At 40.3% G+C, this 21,592-nt stretch overlaps 3 protein-coding genes across 5 annotated transcripts; 2 read left to right on the top strand and 1 right to left on the bottom strand.

Annotated features, from left to right (window-relative positions):
* Positions 1-808: 808 nt before the first annotated feature.
* On the bottom strand, positions 809-12,767 carry map2k4a (mitogen-activated protein kinase kinase 4a). Of its 3 annotated transcripts, XM_026354223.1 has the most exons (13): positions 12,233-12,767; positions 11,421-11,456; positions 10,623-10,655; positions 8,987-9,089; positions 8,740-8,914; positions 8,501-8,620; positions 8,252-8,371; positions 8,108-8,159; positions 7,890-8,017; positions 3,845-3,922; positions 1,583-1,731; positions 1,403-1,448; positions 809-1,271 (listed from the first exon to the last, which is right to left on the bottom strand). In XM_026354223.1, exons 1-13 carry the CDS (start codon positions 12,375-12,377, stop codon positions 1,158-1,160), a joined length of 1,299 nt encoding a protein of 432 aa, XP_026210008.1. In that variant the 5' UTR covers positions 12,378-12,767; the 3' UTR covers positions 809-1,157. The 3 variants fall into 3 exon arrangements, with proteins under 3 accessions (XP_026210008.1, XP_026210017.1, XP_026210027.1); XM_026354232.1 differs by lacking the exon at positions 10,623-10,655; XM_026354242.1 differs by lacking the exons at positions 10,623-10,655; positions 11,421-11,456.
* Positions 12,768-13,930: 1,163 nt separating this feature from the next.
* On the top strand, positions 13,931-16,046 carry tmem220 (transmembrane protein 220). The gene is made up of 6 exons (XM_026354383.1): positions 13,931-14,406; positions 14,495-14,524; positions 14,608-14,668; positions 14,982-15,105; positions 15,201-15,260; positions 15,376-16,046. The coding sequence occupies exons 1-6, from the start codon at positions 14,299-14,301 to the stop codon at positions 15,506-15,508; spliced, it is 516 nt and encodes a 171-aa protein (XP_026210168.1). The 5' UTR covers positions 13,931-14,298; the 3' UTR covers positions 15,509-16,046.
* A 349-nt stretch (positions 16,047-16,395) lies between these two features.
* On the top strand, positions 16,396-19,978 carry LOC113158412 (protein SCO1 homolog, mitochondrial). Its single transcript, XM_026354317.1, has 7 exons — positions 16,396-16,948; positions 17,141-17,257; positions 18,353-18,443; positions 18,598-18,795; positions 18,896-18,988; positions 19,123-19,238; positions 19,369-19,978. Exons 1-7 carry the CDS (start codon positions 16,796-16,798, stop codon positions 19,501-19,503), a joined length of 903 nt encoding a protein of 300 aa, XP_026210102.1. The 5' UTR covers positions 16,396-16,795; the 3' UTR covers positions 19,504-19,978.
* Positions 19,979-21,592: the final 1,614 nt, after the last annotated feature.

Below are 21,592 nucleotides of genomic sequence, written 5' to 3' on the forward strand. Positions count from 1 at the left end.
CATGTGACACTACATCCGGCATCTAATGATGACGTTTCCATATCTTATCGTTCATTGGTGTCAGTGGAACGTCTGTGGACCAATCACAGCGGCCTGGAGAGAAGGGGGCGGAGGATAAACATAAACAAACCTCAAAATAAAACACCTCCCCTCTAAAGACATTACACATGTTCAGCTATTATTATTAACTATCAAATAACTCAAAATGTAATGCTTATCAAGCCTTCAAACAAAAACAATATCAGCATCAATTGTCTATTTTTGTCTGTATCCTGATAGCACAGATGTTCATTTAATAATGTGCAGATATTACACAGTAGTTATGTAGATGGATATATGCTGAGGTTACATGTGGTTTAGTAAATTAGGCCAGAAATTACTAGCACACACTTGGTTAATTTGGCCTCTTTAAAAGTCATGGGTCCATCAACACAGAATTTGTATTCAAATTATCCATATACGTAAGATCAATTCATTCAAAAAAAAAATACACACAACACATTGTTTTCTATTCTCTTTCTCTCTGTTTATTCATATATCAGCATTTAGCCCACTGCACAGTGAGACCAACTGGACTGGAGGTCTAACATGACTCTGACCTTACGAACACTTTTAAACTGCTTTATAGCCAGAGAAGCAAATTTCCATTATGATACCAAACAACAACGCTTTCAATCACATACAAGGAAGAAGTGGGACAATTTACAAAGAGCATGATTCCAGTATGTTTTACAATCTCCATCTTAAATACTCGACATCATTTTGGTTCTATAAATACAACTTCCAGGTTATTGTTTTTTTTTTGTTGTTTTTTTTTTTAAATCACTGTTACTAATCACTGAGATGTATCCTCATGAAAATGAGGCAAGACTGTGACTGATTGATTCCACTGCTATTATACTTAAGTGACTGTGTCTGCTGTGTTTGTGATCAAGAGAAACAGAAGTGTGTTAATGTTATACAGACATGACTTAAATGAACACCACCTTTATTGCTTGCAAATGGTGTTTTACAGTTCTCTTTTAACACTGCAATAAGGGGACCAAGCAAATTTACACAAGGGTTTGTTTTGTTTACTTTGTTGTCTTTTTTTTTTTTTTTTCTCTGTTGCAGACTGTTGTATATTCACTGGTGCTATTTTTGTGTTTTTTTCGCTATCAGTCCATATACATAGGGGAGCCTGGAGAAGCTGGCATCTGATCGAGGAGCCTGCAGACGTAACTGGCTACGTCGACCGAGCGCTCCTCGTACATCTGAATAAACGGGTCTCGCTAGAAAGAGAAAACAAATAAGTTAAATTATACTATTAATATATTAATGCAAACTCAAAACAAAATTTAACCAAACACACAAGTCTCAATGTTGGTACAGTAGCCCTCATGATGACTTAACATGAACTCACCAGCAGCTCTTTGTACTTTGGCCTTTTTGATTCATCCTTTGTAAGGCTTGAGATGAAAAAAGAAGAAAAACAAGTTATCACAGCAAATGTTGCAGTTCAGTCATTTGACAAAAGAGCAGGGAGTAGCTAGAGGTTATACTGTTTATGCTGCAAAATGCATTCACAGCAGCCCTTCCTTACCAAACATTGACAAAGGCGATGAATTTGGGAGAGAAGCGCCTCTCCTCCGAGTTGCTGAGTTGCGGAGGGTCTCCTCTCACCACCTGGGTCAACTGGTCAAACACACTGTTCCACTTTGGGTAAGGAAACCGTCCTGTGGCAAGTTCATACTGGAACATATTACAAAGATGTACATGTTAAAAGAGCATGTCACTGTTTGTACACATACTTCTGGAATACAGTGAGGGAAAAAATTATTTGAACCCCAGCTGATTTTGTAAGTTTGCCCACTAACAAAGAAATGATCAGTCTATAATTTCAATGGTAGGTTTATTTGAACAGTGAGACACAACAATGACAAAAAAAATCCAGAAAAATGCGTTTCAAAAAGAGTTATAAATTAATTTGCATTTCCACGAAGGAAAGAAGTATTTGATCCCTTCGAAAAACGTGCTTTAGTACTTGGTGGCAAAACCTTTGTTGGCAATCACAGAGGTCAGCCGTTTCTTGTAGTTGGCCACAAGGTTTGCACACATCTCAGGGGGGATTTTGGCCCACTCCTCTTTGCAGATCCTCTCCAATGTTTGGCAACTTGAACCTTCAGCTCCCTCCACAGATTTTCTATGGGATTAAGGTCTGGAGACTGACTAGGCCACTCCATGACCTTAATATGCTTCTTCTTGAGCCAGTGATTTGTTGCCTTAGCCGTGTGTTGATCATTGTCATGCTGGAGTACCCAACCACGACCCTTTTCAATGCCCTGACTGAGGGAAGGAGGTTCTCACCCAACATTTGACGGTACATGGCCCCATCCATCCTCCCTTTGATGCGGTGCAATTGTCCTGTCCCCTTGGCAGAAAAACACCCCCAAAGCATAATGTTTCCACCTCCATATTTGACAGTGGGGATGGTGTTTTTGGAGTCATAGGCAGCCTTCCTCCTCCTCCAAACACAGCGAGTTGAGTTGATGCCAAAGAGCTCGATTTTGGTCTTATCTGACCACAACACTTTCACCCAGTCTTCCTCTGAATCAGTCAGATGTTCAGTGGCAAACTTCAAACGGGCCTGTAGATGGGCTTTCTTGAGCAGGGGGACCTTCCGGGCATAGCAGGATTTCAGTCCTTCACGGCGTAGTGTGTTACCAACTGTTTTTTTGGTGACTATGGTCCCAGCTGCCTTGAGATCATTGACAAGTTCCTCCCGAGTGGTTCTTGGCTGATCCCTCACCGTTCTCATTATCATTGAAACTCCACGAGGTGAGATCTTGCATGGAGCTCCAGACCAAGGGAGATTGGCAGTTAATTTATGTTTCTTCCATTTGCGAATAATTGCACCAACTGTTGTCACCTTCTCACCCAGCTGCTTGGCGATGGTCTTGTAGCCCATTCCAGCCTTGTGTAGGTCCACAATCTTGTCCCTGACATCCTTGGAAAGCTCTTTGGTCTTGGCCATGGTGAAGAGTTTGGAATCTGGATTGATTGATTGCTTCTGTGGACAGGTCTCTTTTATACAGGTAACGAGCTGAGAGGGCTGCCAATGTCAGCTCGTTACCTGTATAAGATCCACCTGGGAGCTAGAGATCTTGCTGACGGATAGGGGATCAAATACTTATTTCCTTCATGGAAATGCAAATTAATTTATAACTCTTTTTGAAACGCATTTTTCTGGATTTTTTTTGTCATTGTTGTGTCTCACTGTTCAAATAAACCTACCATTGAAATTATAGCCTGATCATTTCTTTGTTAGTGGGCAAACTTACAAAATCAGCTGGGGTTCAAATAATTTTTTTCCTCACTGTATATCCTATATAATAATTTGAAGACTGATTTTTATTTTACAGTGTAATGAGTTAATATGAATATATCAAACCACACATATTCTAAGATACAGTATTTCTCATGTGTGTCATCACTGTTGTCACATGTATATTGCACATTATTTAAAATATATATAAATATAAATGACTTTATAAGTGAAAAATCACGTGGATCTTCACACATACAGTGGCAAGAAAAAAGTATGTGAACCTTTAGGAATTGAATGGTTTTCTGCATGAATTTGTCATAAAATGTGATCTGATCTTTATCTGAGTCAAGAGTATTAACAAATATAATGTGGCAAAAATAATAACACATAAAATTCAGATGTTTTATATCTTTATTGACAACAACCATAAAGTCACAGTTTTCCTTGCCACTGTATGTAATCAACAGGCATCTATCTTCTTAGATAGATTTTTTTCCCTCAGTTATCATGAGAGTTAAGACATTTTTTATAACTCACCAGCGTGATTCCCAAACTCCAAACATCTGAGCGCACGTCGTAGCCTTGCCTGGATGCACTGGGGTCTATTCTCTCTGGCTGAAAATTAACAAAAAAAAAAATCCCATTTGCTTTCTTGTCACAGAAAGAACAACTTATATGTTTACATAGAAAAAAGGACGCCTACAATTGGTTTGGTTTAAGACACCTCTCAGATGATGTGTGTAATCAAAAATCTTGTATTGTAATCACGAGAAACCAACATAAAAAGATTCACTTGACTCCTTCTGCACATGTTGCAGTGCATTGACTCATTGTTGAGTTGGGTTGCTGTAGGCTTTGCAGACCACCAGATGTCACTGTGCTCATTTAAAGCCCCAAAGCTCTATAAGGGTTCATCTAGTGCTTTACATCATCAGTTGTCTTGCACAGAGAAAGGGTGGGTACAGAGTCAATAGCCTTATTAGTGCCTTTACAACTACGGTACAAATGCATATTAGGGTAAAAAACACTTAAGTAAAGATTACATTACTTAAGGAAATTAAGGTTGGTCAATCTGAAACCTGTCCTTTTCTCTGATGAGTCCGAATTTGTGATTTTTGGTTCTAATTGTTGTGTCTTTGTTAAGACATAGAGAAGGTGAATCCCAGTGTGGTGACACAATGCTGGTGACCTTGTTAGTGACCTAATCAAAACTGTGGGTAAACCTAACTAGCATGGCTACCACTGCATGTTGCAGTGACATGACATCCCACCTAGTTTGTACTTAGTGGGACCATCGTTTGTTTTCCAACAGGCTAATGACCCCAAACACACCTTATTTATCCCAAGGGAATCAATAAAGTATGTCATTAGAGGTTATGGAAGAGCTATTGGCCCATAAAGGAGAGTGATGGGGTGCTGCATCAGATGACCTCAATGTGAGTCCATCTGAGACGGTTTGGGGTTTGCTGGACCAGAGAATGAAAGTAAAGCAAGCAAGTACTCAACACCTCTCGGAAGTCCTTCAAGATTGAACCATACAGCGATTTCAGGTGACATAAGGCCAAGAGTGGGGAAAGCTCTCAAAAGGCAGCTACTTTGAATAATCAAAAATATAAACCATATTCTGGGTTTAACACTTTTTTGTTTACTACATTGTTTCGTATTAAAATGAAGCACGTTACTGCACAAACTGGGCTAAAATGAATTCACTACCAGACAGACAACAGACACTCGTGAGAATACAGAGACAGCTCATCATTTCTGGGCATGTTTTCACCTGCACAACAAGAAGCCGTCAGCTCTGGACCTCATACATAACAAGCATGTAACTACATCACTGCCTCTTATGTTGCCAGCATGGATCTTCATGCCTTACAAGACCATCTCTGCTAATTTGGTCATTTACAACAACCTCTGCATTTCGTCACATGCCGCAGAGCATCCTCAATAACGAAGTGTGTCAGAAGGCAGCAGAAATCGCCTGCTGCTGCTGTTGCTGCTGCTGTTGCTGCTGCTGTGCTGCGGGAAGGAAGCATCTCCCTGGCCCATTTACAGGCCTGAATTAGATGCTGATGTCACCCAGCAGAGTGGGACAGTCTGTGCTGCAGCATGATGGGTTTTATAGAACAGCAGCTGACTACTGCAGAGAGCTGCGCACATCTGCCAAGACTGGAAGTGTTTAGTCTCCACAGTCGTAGCACATAAATCATTTCACATATTAACAGCATTAGTGAGGCAGCCATTAGACAGCTGTGTTAATAATCAATTAATTGGTCCACCTTCTCTTGATCTCTAACTCAATCCCTTTAGGTTTTTAAATTGCTGTTACAAAATAATGCAGATGTATGTGTGTATAATTAGTTTTGTACTGCGTTAGGAAAAGAAAGCCCACTTAGGCATACTTCCATATTTCTGAGTCATTTCAGAATCCTCCACGCAGTAAAGAGGTGTCATCATTCTTACTGTAATGTACTGAACTGAACATAATCATAATAATGATAACAAAGAAAGTTGTGAATAAGAGTTAGTGATTCTATGAAATCTGTATACCCAAATGCTAAGTCAGATTCCGCAGCTCTACTGAGGTCAGTGTTTCTACATCATTAAGCCTGCAGCAACCAGCAGAACAGCGATCAAACACCTGGTGAGTGTGCCAGCTGGAAACAAGAAACTGGAGCTGAGATTCCTGCACTGTGAGCTCACAGCCACAGGAAGCTCCTGAGTGACTTGATTCAGACCAAGTCATGAATGAAGCCCCCTGCCTTGGCCTTTCAGAGGGCCGAGTGTGTGCCGATGTGCAGCTGGATTCTGATAGTGCCTAACCAAATTTAGCATGGAAACTGCTGGGAGGAGGAGGGTGGTGGCCCCTTAGCTGACGTAACCCTGTGACAGAAAATAATCTCAAGTGATGACGACACAATGAGATCATCTCTTAGAGCTGCCAAAGGTTGGATGTTCTTTAAATGTGTTGCATGCACAAGACGCACAGTGACTGCTCACTAAGAACATGGTCTGATTAACTCACAATAGTAGTGGCAGTTAATCTCATAGAAGAAGTTATAATAGTTATAGTAGTAGCATTGGGTCATAAGGGTTCGCTGCTCTTCATATTTAGATTTTTTCCATAATTTTAGATGGTTGGTCAAACAAAAATGATTTGAAGAATTCACATTTGGCTCTAGAAAACCTTAAATGAACATTTCATATAATTTAGTGACTTTGTTATCCTTAGACATCAAATTCATCAAGTACACTGCTCAATAATTAAATGAACACCTAAATGACACACTGGATCTTTTGGAACAATTTACTCAATTATTTACTAATGTATATTGTATAATTTGTTCATAAATCACATAACGTGACTCAAAGCTATGGCCCTTGGGGAATATCCTCGTAGACCTGGATCAGGGCATGAGAGAACTACTGGACAATCTGTACTGGTGCTAAGTGGTGTCAGAGTCACCATTACATAACCGGTGGAAACGTGAGAGACAGACAGTAGTATCCATGCCAGGAACTACCTGCACACTCTCACTGTCCTGCACCAGGAGGAACTGGGAGCCTACTGATTAAATCTGGTTCTCTCACAGCAGTCAGGGTACCATTGGCTACATAGCGGTCTGTACAACCCTCCGAGGATGCCTCCCTAGACCAGAATTGACCTACCACCAAACTAGTCACCCTCAGCGATGTATCAGGAAGCAGTTTTCACCACGGTGACTCTTTCATGTCTGTCACATGTGACCAGATCACCACATGTATAACTGATGTTATACTGTGATGATTAAGTGGTACCTGTTTTGTTTTGTTTTTTTAACATGTCTTTTAGCCCAAACCTATATGAATAGCCAGACTGTTCTTTTTATTATTAATAAAAAGGTGAACTTAGCTGCAGCAGTAAACAGACATGCTAAATGAATAAAAATAAAATCGTTCACCTCTGACTGAAGATGTTGTCAAATTGTGTCTCTATGCATAATGTCTTCAGTATTGTCAGCAGTGAATGAAATTATGGGTAATAAGATTATTCCTGCTCCAAAACACTGCAGGTACAAGACCAAACAAGCCAAATGCTGCAGGCCATTGACAGGCTGATCAATTTTGAAATGTTTTTCAAAAGTCTATTTCTATTCTCAAATGCCCAAACACAAGGAATAGTGTTTCACAACCATCTAGTGAACCTTTCCAGGTCATTTAAATACATATATTTTCAGTGGTCTTAGTCAGAACCAGGTCATTACGTTTTGTTAGTTTCACAGTCTCAGCACTATCTCGACCAGCTGTACTGATTCATCATGAGTTATCTTATACATGCACGCACTAAAATATGACTGCAGTCCTGTGTCAACAGACAAGCCAGCCCTGATTCATATCTGCTTCCTACTTTAATGAATCATAGGACTGAAAAGGTAGAACTTTACAATATATGATCACTAAGGTAAGAACAATTGAAGTGAGTCTTTTATTTTAGAAATGCATGCGTGTTAGCAGCTAAAGCCATTACCAAGTAACTCTGACATATCTTTAGGATGTGAGCGAGAATTTTAAACTCAGTCTCTCGTAATATTATGCTTCTTACCGCCATGTATGGTCTGCACCCTGCATCCCTGGTTTTGGCGATGGAGTCCACCAGCTGACCACTGATGCCAAAGTCACACAGTTTAATGTTGCCATTTCTGTCCAGAAGAATGTTTGACGGCTTAATGTCTGGGGGAGAGAGAAATAGGACGGGTGGTGAAAACACACCTGTAGGTACAAAATTAGGAAGATAAAGGAACTCAACCAGTATCATTGTACCTCTGTGTATTATTTTCAAGTTTTCCTTTAAGTGGTTAAGTGCTTTCACAGTCTGTAAGATACAAATACAATGTTTAGTAGCAGAAAATAAAAGTAGCTTCTTTATTTTTTGAAGTGAGGGAAAATAAAACCCCAAAAACTTACAGCTAATGTTATTTTTCCTAATATTTCTTCTGGAATCACGTCGTCTAATGAGCAATATACAAATTTGTAAAATTTGTCTAAGGAGGTAGCCATAAGTTCCATACAAATCCAACAGTCACCCTGCAATGGAAGAAATCCAGTCATCTGTTGACGTTTTTAATCCAGTAAAATGATTTAAACATATTGACATAATAATAATAATAAATATACAATAATCCAGTAACAACTTGAAATGTGAAATTATTTCACCTCTCTGAACAGGGCACCATAAAACTGCACAATGTAAGGACAATCACTGCTTCTCATGACCACATCCAAGTCCATCAGCAGCTGCTTTTGTTCCTTTTCATCAACCGTTGACCGAATTCTCTGTTAGAAAAACAGTGTCATCGCACACAGTGCACATACCTCTGCCAAAACTGCGCAATCCCCTGATTAACAGATATTACAGTCTGTATCTGGATATACATAAGGAGGTAAATAATCACCTTGACCGCCATGATTTGGTTACTCGGCTTGTGCACCATCTTATTGACTGAGCCGTAAGCCCCTCGGCCGATCTCACCCAAATCTTTGAGATCCTCGGCCGTGAAGTCCCAGTGCTGCTCAGGAGAGATCTTCAACTTCCCTGACGATTCGATGCTGTGTGTTCTCAGCCTCTCTCTAGAGGACACGAAAAGTTAATTAAAGAGAAGTGGAAGCACGCATAATGCGAAGAAACTTCATTTTACTCACATGTGCGGGTTCTGAAAGGGCGGCCCTGCTGTGTTCAGTGTGAATCTAGTTGCAGGTTTGATCGAAGGGTTTGCAAAGTTCAGCTTCAGGGCTTTGCGTTTACCTGTACGGGAGAAGTAACCAAAACCTGGTCAGACTTGAAATGAAGCAACAAATGTTAGGGAGTGACCAAGACCAAAGACAAACTCATCCCATACAAAAGGTCAGACTGATAAGTGAGTGAAAACGAGACAAACTATAAAATGAGATAATGGGAAGAATGAATAGGCTAGTACATTCATCCAAATGTATGTATATATGCTTGCCATATACCAAGGGATTAAGAACCACAACACCTGCATCACCATATACGGCTGTTTTACACAGTGCTTCATATGTTCACTGTTACAAATACAAACAACAAACCAACAGTGAATTCATCCTTCTAGTGAGTGTTGTTTGTGTGTCCAAAGCCTGATACAGCCTGCTCTATGTTCACTTTTTATTTAGGAGAGGTGTGAAATCAAATGTACGGTCATTTTGGAGACTGCAGTTTGTGCTGCTGTTTAACTCCTCTGCATTAACAGAGGAGTGTTTCTGTCATGTAGCATGAGCTCACTGATCATTTTTGTCATGCAAATATTTAAGATTGAAAAATGACCAAATAATTTGTCTTGTTTGTTTAATTTGGATCCCTTTATCTAGTTTTAGGTCTTGCATGAAAATCCCACTACTTTTTAAAATCGTATATATGTGAAAACATAAAGTAGTTCTGAAGCACTAAAAGCTTTCAACAGCCATAGTATATCTCCATCCTTTATCTGATGCAGAAACAGAAAGGTAGCATGCTGCTAAAATCCCAAACACCTACATTCACAATGCAGATAGACGAACCCACCACAGCTAAACATAAAATAAAACAAACAAACAAAAAAGTCTTGATAAAGACATGCTTCTCAAGGCCAACTGCTTTGATTTCACCTTTAATCACAGGACTGCATTTTCCCACTCACACCACCCAAATACCACAAGAATGTGTGTGCTCGAATTCCAACAGGCTTCTATGGAAAACACTGTTTGAAATGACAACGTCTGAGTGTGTGCACCTTGTCTCGACAAGCAAGTGCTACGCTCAGGTGTGAAAGAAAGCCGCTGTGACAACACCGCAGGCACTACTTTTGTTGCTTGTTAGTTGCACACTAAAAACCAGTGAGGTAGAGCTTCCATTATGTTATTTGACTTGGAAAACACACTCCTTCCTTTAGCTGGGAGGGCTTTTCTATCACAATGTAGTAAGATAAATAGGAGGATTTTTATAGCAAAATATATGGAAGCTCTGAATTTTAGGCTTGTGCTGATGGGAACAAATTCACCGTACTAGTTTTTTAACTGAGGTAACTAAATAAGGAAGAAAATAAATGTTCTTTTGTGCATGTAAGTAAACTTTAAAGCATCTTAAATTGCATGTTGGACAAGCTGCAGCTCCATCATGTTATCTGAGCCAAATATATGCTCCCGGCACAAGCCTTGTTGAACCCATCAGCAGCGCTGACTTGGTTTAGTTGAGAACAGCAGGACAGACTCCCCCATACCAGACTGTCAGGTGGGAACAAAGGGATGAAAACTGTTGTTGCTGAAGCAAATAGGTTTGGCTTACTTTGGGGAGCTCCAGACAGGTTTATCTGAAACCCTAGAGGTGAGAAGACAGTTTTTTATTTTCTTCATATTACAATCAGATTGCCCAGTCCACTTTGTTAGTTAGATGGTTTATAAAACGGTTATAAAAATGAACCCTGGTGTAAATCCGACGGTTTTAGGGTTGACAAATAATCACAGAAATTGGCCTTGCTCGGTTGGGTTATCAAACACAGTGGAGCATTTGATCTGTCGCTAAATGCTTCCTCTGGATGGCGATGTGTTAGCATGCACACACTTTTATCAAACAGCTACAAACAAAATGAACTGAAGGTAAAAGGAAAAAGGGGGGGATCTAGAAATAGATATGAATCACCATCATGAAATGGTTTTCCGAAGAAAACACATTATAGTTCGATAAACATTTTCTTTTATTGGGACAGCTCACCATCATTCAGCATCATGTCAGGAGTAAGGAATCATTAGTTAGCAGCATTAAGGTAAGAGGTGAAGGGAAAAGTGAATGAAAACAGGATCAGACAACAAGGCTAAACGTCAAATAGGTTATCACTTGTTAGGCTGATGTAAATTAATATCTACTTCATTAAGAAAGAACATAATGAACATGCACTCCAATTATACTCAGTAATTAACTAATTAATTCATTACACCATCAATTGGAAGTTAAAAATTATTTAACCACATTTAAATGTAATAGTTTGTAGTCTGTGTTATACTTAATCTGTGCTTATTGTGTCATATTGTTCGGTAGTTACAATGCACAAATCTTCTCTAGTAGATCAATGAAGTGTGTAGCTACCTGTTTCGCTCTGACATCTCCAGCAGGTGTTGGACTCTGCAAGTTAAAATGAGAAAGCGCACAGAACTGTAATGAGCATTTGATTTAGTGCTGCAGAGGATGAAGAGACTGGTTTGAATGCTGAAGGTTGACAAGTCTTCAAAAGGACAGAGCAGATGCAGGTTTCGCTGAGCGAGAGGAGATCAACCTGTAACACTACATACATGCAGTAGGTTATCAAGCTGCACATAACCGATGGAAACCCACCAAACTTTCAAATCTAATATTTCTGACACATGTTCGGCTATCAATGCGGTTTTGAATCCGGCTAATTAACACTAGCATAGCTGTCATCTCAAGAGCAATCATTTGTTCTGTAACAGGCACCATCAATGTCAAGGAGGCTGTGGCTCTAATTCATTATGACACAGTAATTACAACTATACAGAACAGTACATAGGTGTGCTTTGTACCACATTTAAAACAAAGAATTTTGTAATTGGTTTCTATTAGAAGTGCAGTTAACGTTATAGCTAAATTGCCAATTTTTGAACCGGAGTTTGGCGACTCTCCCCAGGCAAGAAGAGACAGAATGTAGCGGGGCTACAAACTGCTAAAATGGTAACAAGCATTGCATTTTGAAAGATATACGAAATTATTATATTCCTCCCAACGTTAGGTTCCCCCGGGGTGAACACTGGTCCGCTCCCATGGGGATGTTTTTCAGTCCTGGGTGTAGCCTGCGCCTCCCACGGCTAGCCCTGCTAACATTAACCTTCACTGCAGCAGACTGGGAGCTCCCAGCTAAAAGCAGACACCGTGCCTCCACTTACCCTGCAGGCTGCTCATTGTCGTAATATGCTGCGACTGGGACTGGTGGTGGAGATGTGCCGCAGATCCCGCGTTATTGCTGCTGCTGCTGCTGCTGTTGTTGTGGCTGCTAGGTGTTGCTGGGTTGTTCGGACTGGGAGTCGCCATTGTTGTGTGTTTGAATTCCAGCAGCAGCACCGGGCTGCAACGCAGAGACCGAACGAGGAGCAACTTCACCCTCCCCACCCCGACGCGATGATTACTGCCTCGCTACCGCCAACTTCACCCCGCAAAACCGGCAAGGTAGCGACAGCGAGATGCTTTAAAAATGCGTTAAATCGCTAAAAAACCTTTAGAGAACTTGTATGTGGGTTAAAGGCTACCTGTGTTGTAACGTTAACAACAACAACAAGCATCCAGCTAGGCTAAGCTAACTACACTGGCTGGCCAAGAGGCTTCACGACCCGCAATCAGCTGACCGAGTGACACTGACATGTCAACACCCACAGCGGCTAGCTACATGCTAGCAGCAGTTAGCCGAGGCCACACCGGATGTTTATTTCAAAATAAAACAACTACCGCACTAACAAAAGTGTTATTATTATTATTATTATTATTATTTCAGATACATTTATTAGGTAATTGTTTCAGCAACTTCTCTGTAAATCATTCTGACCAATGATTTTCTTAAATGCATTTTTAAGTAAAACCACATGAAGTTTACCAGAGTCCAATTTTTTTTTTGATAGTACATTCAACATGTTCAAACTCTTTACCTACACACAGAAAACATCTTTATAACAAATTAGTTTAAAAAAACAAACAAAAACAAATGAGCTTTTCAAATTATCCCAATGGTGCTGTTCAGGGCAACTGAACATTTCACCGGTCAGTCACAAGGCTTCATCAGTTCAGCAGTTCAACACTTTGATAGTCTGTTTGCTGTGGGTGGTGGTTCCTCCTGGCATTTATAAATGTCTCTGGCACCACCTGAGATCAAGTGTGAACAGTTGTGTAACCATGTGGTTAGTAATCACTACCCAAGAAATTTTCACAGTTGTTGACACTTTGTCTCCAGATCTCCAGACAGTTAGTCAGAACTTAAAACACATCCAGTTATCCTGAACAGCTCCTCTGGGATAACCCTGGCCTGGATGACTAAGAATTGCCACAGATGTCTTCAAAGTAGATTTCAACACAGAGTCCCAATATAAGAACCGTCAGGCTTTAAATTCTAACAATTTGGCTCATCGTCAGTTTATTTTGATCCATTTTATATGGAGTAAGCATGGAGCTTTTGCAACCTCCAAGGTTCCCCCGCCTAGACTATTAACATAAGTAATATTACATCCACTAAGCAAATCACACAATAGACCAAAAACAGTTTTGTAAAAATTTCTGGTCATTCTGTCTGGTAAAAACAAGCTGCATATATAATAATATATATTTAATAAGCAAACCAGTAGAGAGCTGTGGGACAAACTACTGATGTGGGATCACATCATTTAACATTTACCTGTTATGAAGCTTATTGTATTCTGTTTTATGTGTCTTAAATACACGTCAATATGAAATTAATGGGGATACACTCATTAGCAAAATCCAATTGTTCTGCATGTGATGTTGGTTTTATTTTGGAACGATGCAGCGGAAGTACTATTTCTTGTAATTACTGCACGTTTGGACGTGTGTGCTCGTTTTGTTGTACAGAGTAGCGCGAACGGGCGAGATTCGTTACATTGCAGTTTATTAAGAGTGGGTTTTTTCTACATTATAAGACAAATCACATATAACACGTATTATAATCTTACAAGAGAGTCCACGGCTACTGGTCTGACAGTGATACACCCACAAATTACAGAAGGGATTGACCATATGATGATGGTCTTTGAGTAAAGTAAAGAAAAAGCTTATGTTTAGTGTAGATAGAGACTGCATGCTAAATACAGACAACTTAGTGGAGTTTAAGGCTGACGAAGTTAATATCTAACAAACCCTCCTGGTTAGTCCAAGGAGATAGACGGAGTCAGTGCGCCTGCTTACTGGAGACTGACGCTCCGCACGCCCGGGCGGGGACGTAGATACGACAATGGGAGAAGTTTGTAAAGAGAAGCGCGACAAGACATGGCTTTGTGTTACCTGGCAAGTCTGCAACCTGTTCATGTCTTTATTCTTCGCTCTTGCAGCATATGTACAAGTGAGTGCTCTAGCTTTGAGCTGTGTCCTTTGTTGGCGTTATTTCTGTTCATGATGAATAACTAATACCCTGCTGTGTCTTATGTTAGATCAATGATCCAGACGCGGGGATATGGATGGTAAGACCCAACCAAGCGCCGTATTATTGCTTCTTTAAGAATTGTTGATGATTTATTGTCAACGTGGTGTGTTTGTGTTGCAGGTTGGTTATGGTGTTCCTGCAGTCCTGGTTGCATTGATTGGCTTGAAACCCCAGGTGACAGGTAGAGAGAAAATCTGAAGCCACTGTCTATTGTGAATCTGTGTTTCAGTAGACGCCTTGTGTATTTATTAAAAACAAACGAAAAACAGTAAATGATCATGAACTCCGGCACTTTCTGCAGCATTTGCAGTTTTCATGCTTTCCACTGACACTTCCCACATTGTTGAACTCTGCTCCAGCAGATTTTCCTCGTGTTGACAGCGCCATCAAGTGGCCCCGTCACGACTTTGCAGCTCAGTGAGGCTCATCAACAGAAACTGCAGAGCAAACTCATTTGTCCATATGTGTAATTTTTTTTTCTGTTTGCATTGCAGAGACTTTGCCCTGGAGACGTGTCGCTGACCTTCATGTGATGATTTCCAGCGCTGTTATTGCCATGTTGGGTTGGGCTCTTTATAAAGAGCGGGTCACACAGATCTTCCACCAGGAGGAGGGCAGGTGTGGTTTTCTGCTGAACTATTTACATGAAAGATTATCTGGATCTAGATAAAAATTAGTATATGAATTTGTTTTGTTTTTTTTTCCCTCTTCAGAGAGTTTTCTGGTCTCATGTTGACGGCTGTTTGGCTTCTTCTGTGTCGCCACTCTGGAAGGTAAATTTAGCCATGTAACCAGCGGATTTGTCCTAATTCTCACAACCCATCATTTTTAAACACTCCTTTACACTGTGTCAATGATTAATGATTGAGATTGACGCCATTCTGTCAGGGGCTCCGTTGGGATGCTCCGAGTCTCAACAGCAGTTGCCATCACCGTCTTCCCCTTCGTGGCCTGGCTTTATTACCACATCAACAAGGAACTGAGATCAAACTGGCCTGAACATTGTAAAACTGCTATTTAAAGCAATTTGCCTAATGTTTGCTGATTAAACATTTCTGTTCTGTGTTCCTTGACTGGACTAAGAATGCTGCTAAAAAACAAACAAACAAACCTTTTCTGATATGACTGAATAGAAACATGAAAAGCTGAGGGGCTTTAATATAGATTTTCATCCAGTGTTCATCTACAGTCAGTTGAAGTTGAAGTTCAATGTCGAATTATGAAGTGATAAATCAAAATGTATTGATTTTATTGAATTTTGCACTTGCTTTGATGATGATTCTCTTTCTAATGTGTAAATAAAAATTATAATGCACTAACTAAACTGCCTGTCCAAAAAATAGAAGTCACATTATTATAATCACAATATTTTGTTGGACCACCTTTAGTTTCGACTCTGTGGTGGCTAATCCCTGTGTGAAAATGTTGTGTCATGTTCCCTGAACCACTCTTTTACAATTTGAGCCCGATTAATCCTCGCATTGTCGTCCTGGAATATGTCTGTACCATCAGGGAAGAAAAAATCCATTGATGGAACAACCTGGTCATTCAGTATATTCAGGTAGTCAGCTGACCTCATTCTTTGGACACATAACTTTGCTGAAACTAGATCTGACCAACTGCAGCAACCCCAGATCATAGCACTGCCCCCACAGGCTTGTACGGTAGGCACTAGGCATGATGGGTGCATCACTTCACCCGTCTCTCTTCTTACCCTGATGCACCCATCACTCTGGAACAGGGTAAATCTGGATTCATCTATATATAAATATTTTAGAAAATATATAATCTGGTCTGTGTTGATATTTGGCATAGTATGTTTGATCAGATGTTTGTATAAACACATGTACAGATCTGAGTAGTTTACAATCTTAGGGGCTGTCAGATTATGCTATATTGTTAATTAAAATGGCTGACATTAATATTCCTGAGCGTACTGATGTTAGAAATCACCGACTTGATTTGTGTTGGTTTGTTATTTTGATATCACGTTGTCCTGTTTTGGACCTGTTATGATTTTTTTTTTTTTTTGCCTCTAGGGGACAGCAGGGAGCACAAAAACTGAAAAGGACCATAGAAGAAGATTCCAGCTGCGTAACTTCCGGTGTTTGACTCCGGCGGACCATGTGCTGATCTGAGACCAGCTAGTTTAGTTTCGTCCGGGTCTTGTTAAACCTCTTACTCACTGACCGACTGACTCCAGAACTGTCGTTTGTTGAAACCATGTTTCCTTTCATTTCTCAGGTTTTGTAAACTTGGAGCCACTTCCTAATGTCAGCAGCGCTTCTGTCAAGGTCTAAACGTGACAATGAGTGTTTTATATCTGAGGGGTTTTCATGGTAACTTTAATGTCTCACAGATATGCTGTCAGATCCAACCGGTCAGACTCGCACACAGTGTTTCATGGACAGGAACTGGATTTAAACACAGACTGTCACCGCTGAGAGATCACTGCTGTCTGGTAGGTCAAAGCTAGCTGCAGAGATCAGGTGTAACAATTAACACCGAACTCCATTAAGGATTTAGCTAATTTAGCTTACACACTGCTGCTAATATCATAACCATGCTGAAACACGGCTCTAACTGTCCGTTCACAATAGGCAATATATGAGGTGTTACCACCTCTGCTTTAACTGTGTGTCCTCATTTACAGGTAGCTGTGAGTCAGTGGTACACCTGCAGAACATCACCATGGCTCAATGCACACAGCTCCAGAAGATTTTCCTCAGCACCGCCACCCTCATCAGGCAATAGTAGAAAAAAGTTTGGGGTGAGTGACAAAAGTTTGTGTTAAACATGCAACCTCTCTTTATTCAACAGGATTCAACACATTAATATCTGTTAGGAAGATGTGGCCAACCCTGGGGGGCACTGTCCTGCTTGTTTTCCAGGTGTCCCTGCCCTACTCACTGCTCATTACCTGGTTCATGTAATAAAAAGCAGGGATGTTGGTAAAATAAGTAGGATAGAGGCCCTCTGGATACAGGTTTTTGCCACCCTTCCTTTAAGGACATGTTAAGATAGTAACTGTCACGATGCAGCACATGCATTAATCAGTAACAGCTTTACTGAATAACCAAATAACTAAATTACTAAATAGCTTTACCTGAACTTCCCTTTGGGTATTTATAAAGTTTATCTTATCATATCTTAGCTTTTGGGTACTGGTACACTGTACACTTCTAAAGAAGTGGACGATACTGACTTTTGTGATCATATATTAGACGAGTTTACAAGGATTAAATTAAATATTGGTAAAGTTTCTAAAAATGACTACTTTTATGTATATTTTACGTTTAAATTGCAACCTATTCAATTGTATCTTCAAGAAGCATCTAAAGGAAAAGGTTTCTGAACACTATTTCTTTGATCAGTCAGTTAGAGCTGGACAGACAGTATTTGTGGGCTGATTCATTTGATCCCCCTCTCTACTTGTTCACATGTTGAGATGTCTTTGAGCAACAAACTGAATCCCAGACAGCTAAACGTAAGCCGCTCAAATCAACTTACATTAAGAAACTACTTCATCAAATGTAAAAGTGAGCCCTAATAAAGACCTCTGACTGGAAGAGTAGGGAGGGTGCCTTCAGTCAGGACTTTTCCTTTTCCCCTAGTTAAACAGTCATTTAGCAGTGTAATTACATGAATAACTCTTAGTGACCACAGAGATAATATTTACAGTTTCCTCTAGCACATTAAATTTGCTCATTATGATCTCTGGTTTAATGAACCCTCAGCAGAGTCTGTGTTACCGAGGAGAATTTCATTAAAACATCTGCTTCGGGCATGTTTTAGCAGAGAAAAACACACACACTTAGTTTGGGTGATTCTTGATTTAGGTTTCTCATTTTCTCCACTTTTAAAGCCAGTGACGTGGAAATCTTTAGCAATAACGTGTGCTATTGGAGGCGCTCTGCTAGGAGGGATGAAATATTTCAAGAAAGAAAAGGAAGAACGTAAGTATTTTACAAGTCAGTTTACTGTACATTATACAATTTATTGAATTAAGTTGTTGTTAAATTGCTTTGAAATTTGCATGTTAAATCTCTAAATGCAGAAGAATTCCTTCCTGTGTGCAATAACTGATTGTTTTGTCTTCAAACTCTGCAGTGATTGAAAAAGAGAGGAACAAATCCATAGGTCGACCGGCTCTGGGAGGTCCGTTCTCACTCGTCGATCACAACAACAAGCCCACCAAGAGTGAGGACTTCCTGGGCCAGTGGGTCTTAATCTACTTTGGGTTTACGCACTGCCCCGACATCTGCCCAGATGAAATAGAGAAAATGATTGAAGTAGTGGATGAATTAAGTAAGGAAACGTGACAAGAGATTATAAGGCGCAACAAGAGTTTGATGTGTAGTCGTTCTCATTGTAGCACGTGTCCTGGTCTTTGTCTGGTTTCTTACAGACAATATAAAGTCTCTTCCAAAGCTCACACCCATCCTCATCACCATCGATCCTGACAGGGACACGCCAGAGGCCATGGCTGCATATGTGAAAGGTACTGAAACTACACAATATTTGTTTTGTATATGAGGTACTGTGACAACACAGTTGTTACTATAAAAATCTAAATCAATACAGATATATATTTTTTACTTTATTATGTTCAATTAATCTGCCTCTTATTTTCAGAGTTCTCCCCAAAGCTTATTGGACTGACAGGGACAGTGGCTCAAATCGAGGAGGTTTCCAGATCCTACCGAGTCTATTACAGTCAGGGACCAAAGGATGAAGACAACGACTACATAGTGAGTCACAAACCGCTCTAATTTTACTTAGTGCTAATGGAATAATCAAATGGTAATGCAGGATAATGCATATAGGATTTTGTCCCTTAAAATAAGCATCTGTCTGAATTCCACCTCTTGTTGTCTTTAGGTGGATCACACCATCATCATGTACCTTGTGGGGCCTGATGGAGAGTTTGTGGACTATTATGGACAGAACAAGAGGAATGTGGAGATCACCAACTCAATAGCTGCACATATGAGAAAGTACAAGACGGCGAAGTGAGCAGCAGCCTGAGCACCACGTGTGTCATCAGGCCATTGTGTGTAATTTGGTTTACTTAACTAGAGGGTATTGGCAGGCTTTTGGATTTTGGATGCATTGTTGTGTAAAGTTAACATTTCTGCAGTAACATTCCTTTGAATGGGTGATGTGCAGAACACAGCAGGTCTGCTGCCTGATGCTTATATATCATTCTCCATTTCTATCAATAATAAACTTTACCAAGTACCTACAAGTACAAGCACATACTTTCTCCACTCAGCATGTCAGATTTTATTTATTTAACACATATGTTGTTGTAATAGCATATCAGAGACATGATGCTCCTAATTCTTAATGCAGTTTTTTTGTACCAGATCTTTTGGTTAGGAAGCAAATGTTGCAGGAGGAGTATGTGAACATGATGTATATTATGAATACATAATGTTTTATAATTAAAGAATAAAATGGGAAAAACAGACAAAGATTTTGCTCCAGGTTCAGTGACATAAAATCCTGCTGAGCTGTATGATTAAATTTAATTTAAAAAAGCTTTTAAGTATTGTCAAGACTGAAAATGTCTTTCAGACAGAGGTTAACGACCCCCCCCCCCCCCTCATAGTTTGGATGATGATTCCAGTGATAGTTTAATCCAACATCCTTTAGTTTATGAAAAAATATGTAGTATTTATTGGATGATGAAGTGAAGCTATGTTTAGAGAAACATTAGGCTACATTTATTCTGATATGAGCCTCTCCAGCGCCTGTATTGATCTCTTCTGCCTAGACACCTGTTGTGGTCCCTCTTTTTAAAAATTGGATTAGAAGAGCACATGCAGCAGTTGTTCAGCTCTCCACAGCCAGACACCACGCACATTCCTGGAGGACAGGAGTCGTCCAGCTCTGACTGCTGTAGTATACGAAAAAACAACTTCAGTGTCACCATCAGTTCCACACAAAAACCTCAGCATTCCTCAGGTCACTGTGATGGCGGTGATTAAAACACTCACATGGTGTATATGGTGGCTGGATCTAAAAGGTGATCTGACCAAAGTAACCAAGAACTGTAGCCTAATTGCTAGTCCGATTCATTCTACACATCACATAAAGACACGTTTTCTGCAATGCAGCATTTCCTCTGTGCAACCTGTAATGAGAATATGTAAACCTTCCTTCTATTGACTTTCTATGAGAAGCATCTAGTACTCTCTGCAAATGTGTTCTAAATAGATGAAAATTGCCGTTCATTATTTAATCTCTCACTATTCAGCCACAGCTTCTGCACTGTTTTATTTTTACCTGAACTCCAAGAGCGGTGAAAGCAAGAAATAAACTGCATTTGGATTGACAGCGCGATTGATCTCTGAAGCTTCCGGGCTCCGCCAACACCTCCTACAATCAGCCCGTTTCTAGACCGATCAATGGCACTGTCAATCCAAATGTACTTTACTGCTTGCTTTCATGGTTGCTGCAGTTGAGGCTCACAAAATAACACAGATAAGCAGCGATGCTGTTGTCTGCTTTGAGTGCTGGGTCTAATCCCAGACCAGCTAATGATCAGACAGTGATTGTGAAGATGCTTGAAGTTGACATACTGTATGTAAATATGGCTTTTGAGCAAGTGTCTTCCTAGTAAGTGAAAGAAAATACTTGACTGCATGTTTCTGTTGTTGTTGTTTTTTTTTTTTTACATTTAAATGTGTTCTTCTCCCACTGACCCTCTAATCCCGTGCAGACGCACCCGTCGTCAGATCTGTTTCCCACAGGACTGAGGCCTCTCAGCCAGTCGATGGGGATTTTCTCCCTGCTTTTCCTTCTTTCTTGTCCGGTGACCCTTGCATTCACATGCGGTGGCCTCCATGCAGCAGAGCTTCCACAGTGAGCTCGAACATTTGTGTCGATGTCACGAGACGAAACAGTCCCTTGCACTGGTCCGGTCTGGCCATTCCCCCACCCAAAGCCAATTATAACTGCAGCTGTTGCCAGACCTTCAAGTGACATTAAGAGGCTATTAAATCAGCTCCAATTAGCTTGTCTGTGATTCACTGCCAGACAAAATGCCCATATCATACAGATCTTTTTCAAGTAGAATACCATTCCTTTGCTTTGAGAG

The sequence above is a fragment of the Anabas testudineus genome, chromosome 8, assembly GCF_900324465.2.
Source record: "Anabas testudineus chromosome 8, fAnaTes1.2, whole genome shotgun sequence".
Classification (NCBI taxonomy): domain Eukaryota; kingdom Metazoa; phylum Chordata; class Actinopteri; order Anabantiformes; family Anabantidae; genus Anabas; species Anabas testudineus.